The 4,637-nt window shown below is 60.2% G+C and overlaps 1 protein-coding gene across 1 annotated transcript; it reads left to right on the forward strand.

Annotated features, from left to right (window-relative positions):
• Positions 1-299: 299 nt before the first annotated feature.
• Positions 300-4,622, forward strand: LOC109312294 (AT-rich interactive domain-containing protein 3A-like). Its single transcript, XM_019538249.1, has 5 exons — positions 300-514; positions 1,843-2,090; positions 2,773-3,084; positions 3,548-3,637; positions 4,241-4,622. Exons 1-5 carry the CDS (start codon positions 357-359, stop codon positions 4,417-4,419), a joined length of 987 nt encoding a protein of 328 aa, XP_019393794.1. The 5' UTR covers positions 300-356; the 3' UTR covers positions 4,420-4,622.
• The last annotated feature ends 15 nt before the right edge of the window (positions 4,623-4,637 follow it).

Consider the following 4,637-nt stretch of genomic DNA (forward strand, 5'->3'; position numbering starts at 1 on the left):
CTCATTGCATTCCCTGCGTGCTCGGGGAAGGCAGCTCGGTTCCTGCCTTCCGGCCCCTGGCATTCGAGGGGCCTTCCTGCCCGGGGCGGCTCAGAAGTGGTCGTTCGCCGGCAGGTCCCCTGCTCCGACTCCCAGTGGGTTCCTGGGAACCACGACAAAGATCGAGGCCCCATTGTGGGTGTATGGGCAGGGCCTTGCCTCGGGGCGGAAACCAAGGCACAAAGCAGGGAAGTCTTGCCTGAGGTCCTGTGCCCAGGACGGGTGTTGACCCCAGCTGTCCGCAGCCCAGCTCTCTCCAGCTCATCTGTGTTCCCCTTTTCCATCCTGCAGGGACCCCCGTGAACCGGATCCCCATCATGGCCAAGCAGGTGCTGGACCTGTACATGCTCTACATGCTGGTGACCGAGAAGGGCGGCCTCGTGGAAGTGATCAACAAGAAGCTGTGGCGGGAGATCACCAAGGGGCTCAACCTGCCCACGTCCATCACTAGTGCTGCCTTCACGCTGCGGACCCAGTGAGTGTTGCCCCCCCACACCCATCTCACCCAGCTGATCGGCTGCAGGCCAGTATCCACCCCAGCATGGTGGGAGAAAGATCCCCAATCCCCTGGGTGTTGGGTGGCTGCCTCCCTTCCAAGGCATTCAGCTTCCTCTCTTGGTCTGGTACTCTGCTCCAGCTTGGAGGAAAAGAGAGGGGCTGTGTGTTTGCTGTGTTGCAGCAGGGCAGGAATGAGGAAGGAGTCCTGTCTGGGGAGAACGTGGTTGTGGCCAACAAATGCATGTCCGCAGCGTGCCCTGCATGTGGCTGTGGGACCTGAGCTGGGGCAGGGGAACATGAAGAGGTTGGGCTTCCTCAGATCTCCACTTCCTTCCAGCCCCGTGCACCACTGCCCCTCCCGGCCCTGGCCTCACCTCCTGGCATGGGGGAATGAACCCTGGGCACAGAGCCCCGGGTAGGCAGGGAGGTGCGTGTGTCTGCATGTGTGTCATCTTTGCATGTGTGTGTGTATCTGTCTGTGTCTGCATGTGTCTTGTGTTTGCATAGGTGTTTGTGTGTGTGTGTCCATGTATGTGCGGGGGTGTGTCTGCATGTCTTCTTTGCATATGTGCGTGTATTTGTCTGTGTGTGTATCTGTGTCTGCATGTGTCTCTATGTGTGTGTAGGTGTGTGTGTGCATGTATGAGTGTGTCTGTGTCTTTGCATATGTGTCTGTGTGTATCTGTGTTTGCATACATCTCTGTGTCTACATGTGTAGCTGTATGTGCATGTATGAATGTGCCTATGTCTGCATATATGTGTGTGTCTCTCTGTGTGGGCATCTCTATCTATGTGTGTCTTGTGTGTTAGGTGTATGTCTGTGTGTGTGCATGTATGAGTGTCTGTATTTGTGTATGTGTCTGTGTATCTGTGTTTACATGCATCTGTGTATATGTGAGTCTTTGCATGTGTCTGTGTATGTGTCTGTGTATCTGTCTGTGTCTTGTGTGTGTGTCTTTTGTGTATGTGTCTGTCTGCATGTGTCTGTGATTGCATAAGTGTTTGTCTGCATGTGTGTGTGTCTATGTATGTATGTGTGCATCAGTGTGTGTGCATGCCTCTGTGTGTGTGTGTGTGTGTGTGTGTGTGTGAGAGAGCTGGCACTCAGTGTAACCCTCCCCTAAGTCCCAGCCCAAGCAGGGACCCCCAGCTTCCCACTCCCCCCAGCAAGTGCTACCAGGAACCCACCCCCTTCACTCCAAGCACTCCAACTCGCACACTGCCGCCTGGCCTGGTGGAGCCGGGGCTGGGGCCGGGGTGCAGTTGGGGCTGCCCCGGGAGCTCTGACGGGTGCTTCCCCTGCAGATACATGAAGTACCTGTACCCCTACGAATGTGAGAAGCGGGGGCTGAGCAACCCCAATGAGCTGCAGGCCGCCATCGACAGCAACCGGCGAGAGGGCCGGCGGCAGAGCTTTGGTGGCTCCCTCTTCACCTACTCGCCCAGCGGCACCCACAGCATGCTGTCCTCCCCCAAGCTGTCAGTGCCTGCCCTGGGGCTGGCCAGCGCCACCAACGGCAGCCCCATCACCCCGGTGCAGAAGATCAAGAAAGGTAACGGTGCTCCCGGTCTTTCCCCAGGCCTGGGCAGTGTCTGCAGCAGCCAGGCAGGCCCTGCGAATGCCCCCGACATCTCCAAGGGATGGGCTTCACGTTGCCTTTCCTGGGGCTTGTCAGGCAGGTGCTCCACAGAGCTGTGCCGTGCTGCGCTCACAGCCTGGCTGGAAATGAAACCCAAGGGCTGTGCCTCCTGCAGGCCCTTCTTGCTCTAACCACTGTACCACACAACCCCACCCCAGCTTGGGCTAACCTAGGACCCAGGTGTCCCAGCATCCACGCCTCAATGCACTGGATGCCCAACTCTTTATGCAGCCTCCCTTTATGTCAGCATCTCAAAGTGATTTAGGACCCAGGGGTTGGCAAAAGGGGAAGGTTCTGGAGTTGGAGAAACTGAGGCAGAGGGGCTTGTCTCATGCTGTGCAGCAAAGCACCTGGGAGCAGGTTGAGATCAGGGTGGGAATCTGCATCTTCAGATCTCACTCCCCACCTCCTGGAGCTGAGTGTGGGATCCAGGCTGATGCCCAGCCCACCCCCCAAAGTGCGAGTGCTAGACCCCAGTCCCATGCCTGGGGTGTAGAAGTTTAGGACACGAGGTTGCAGAGACTTGGCAACACTTGGCACATGCTGCAGCCTGGAGCAGCCCTCACCGGGCTCTCATGCTCTGTCCCCATTGCAGAGGAGGACACCCCCATCCCCATCTCCGTGCCCAGCCGCCTCCCTGTCTCCCTGGCCGGTCACCCCGTGGTAGCAGCGCAGGCCGCGGCCGTGCAGGCCGCCGCGGCTCAGGCCGCCGTGGCCGCTCAAGCTGCCGCCCTGGAGCAGCTGCGAGAGAAGCTGGAGTCCGGGGAGCCCCCCGAGAAGAAGATGGCGCTGGTGACAGACGAACAGCAGCGACTGATGCAGCGCGCCCTGCAGCAGAACCTCCTGGCCATGACGGCTCAGCTGCCCATGAGCATCCGCATCAACAGCCAGGGCACCCGCTCGCCAGGTGGGTCCGGCGCGGGCGGCACAAGGGGTTGGGGGCACCCGAGCTAACGCTGTACGTCTGCATGGGGAGCTGAACCCAGGCCTCTAAATCGGTGATACCCGCGTCTCTGCTGGCGGCCCAAGCACATCAGCCCTGGGGGCCTAATCCTCCCAAGCAGAGGGTGGAGCATCATGCAGGGCAGGGGGTCACATTGGGAGCTGCCTGGGGCCTGTTCAGCCCATGCCAGGGCTCTTTCTCCATCACCCCCTGCTCCAAACCTACCCAATTCAATGAGATCGGTCTCCTTCGCCTCAGTGCCGCCTGCCCCGTACAGCTGAGCAGGCTCTTAAAGCCCCGTGTCCGTAAGTGTCTGGGGGCCGTATCATCCGGCCCAGTGAGCAGAGCGGAGAAAGGGGTGGTTGGCATAATGGGCCCAGGTGACTTGTTCTTCACCCTCTTCATCCCCTGATGTGTCCCGTAGCAGAAAACCGGCAGGATTCCAGCCTGAACCTGGGCAGCAACGGCACCAACAGCATCAGCATGTCGGTGGAGATCAACGGCATCGTCTACACAGGTAAGGGGGCCTGTGTGAGTGCGGGGCCCGCGGCTCTGCAGCCACTTCCTGCCCCAAAGCCCGATGCTACAAGGCACCCAGAGGTGGGGGTGCCTTGGGTGACCTGCCCTCGGGGACACAACGCCACTGTCCTACGGCTGGGGCGGCCGCGTGCATTGTGTGGATCGGAGCAGGTTCTGGGCTCGGCATCTGCCCGGACTCCAGCCTTCCCCAGCCCTTTTGATCTGGGGACCCGGGCAGCAAGGACTCCTCTCCGGGCGGTGCCCTGAGGTGGCTGCCCTGGGGGGTCACAGGCTGCCGCAGCTGGAGCAAGAGTGGTGTCAAGAGCCTGGGCACAGAGTCCTTCCCCAGCGCACCTCCCTGTGGGCCAGAAGGAGGAACTGAGGCACAGGGCAGAGCAGGGGATGGGACCCAGGCCTCCTGCACCAAACACTTGCTTTGCTGCAGTTCATGCAGGCTCTGGAGCAGCCTAGCAGTTCCCTAAGGGGAGAACAACCCGAGGCAGCTCCAGCAGACAAGGGCCTCCGGGAGAGATGTCTCCTCCTCGCTGCTGGGGGGGTCCAGGCTTCCCGACCACCCCTCTACTTTATCCTCTCTCCCCAGGTGTGCTGTTCGCTCAGCCCCCCGGCCCTTCGTCCTCCTCGCTGCCTCCCTCCACCTACAACAAAGGCAACACCAGCACCAGCCGCAGCACCAGCGGAGCAGGCAGCGCCCCTCCGGCAGCTCCCCCGGCGGGTTTGTCAGCCCCTCCGACCTCGACCTCCAATAACTCTTCGCCTTAGCCACCCCCTTCCTCCCCCCCGCCCCGCGGCAGCGCCTCATCTCGCCAAAACCCTAATAAAACCCAGCCGTACAGAGCGCTCCGATCACAGCTAACGCCAAAAAAAAAAGAAAGAAAACCCAAGAGCCGCTTGCCTCTGGCTGTCCAGGGCAGGGGCTGTTCACTCTCAGCCTCCAGAGGGTTTGGGATGAAAATGAGCAAAAAGGAAAAAAAAGCTTT

Source organism: Crocodylus porosus, unplaced genomic scaffold, assembly GCF_001723895.1.
Source record: "Crocodylus porosus isolate Cpor-Errol unplaced genomic scaffold, CroPor_comp1, whole genome shotgun sequence".
NCBI classification, from domain to species: Eukaryota; Metazoa; Chordata; order Crocodylia; family Crocodylidae; genus Crocodylus; species Crocodylus porosus.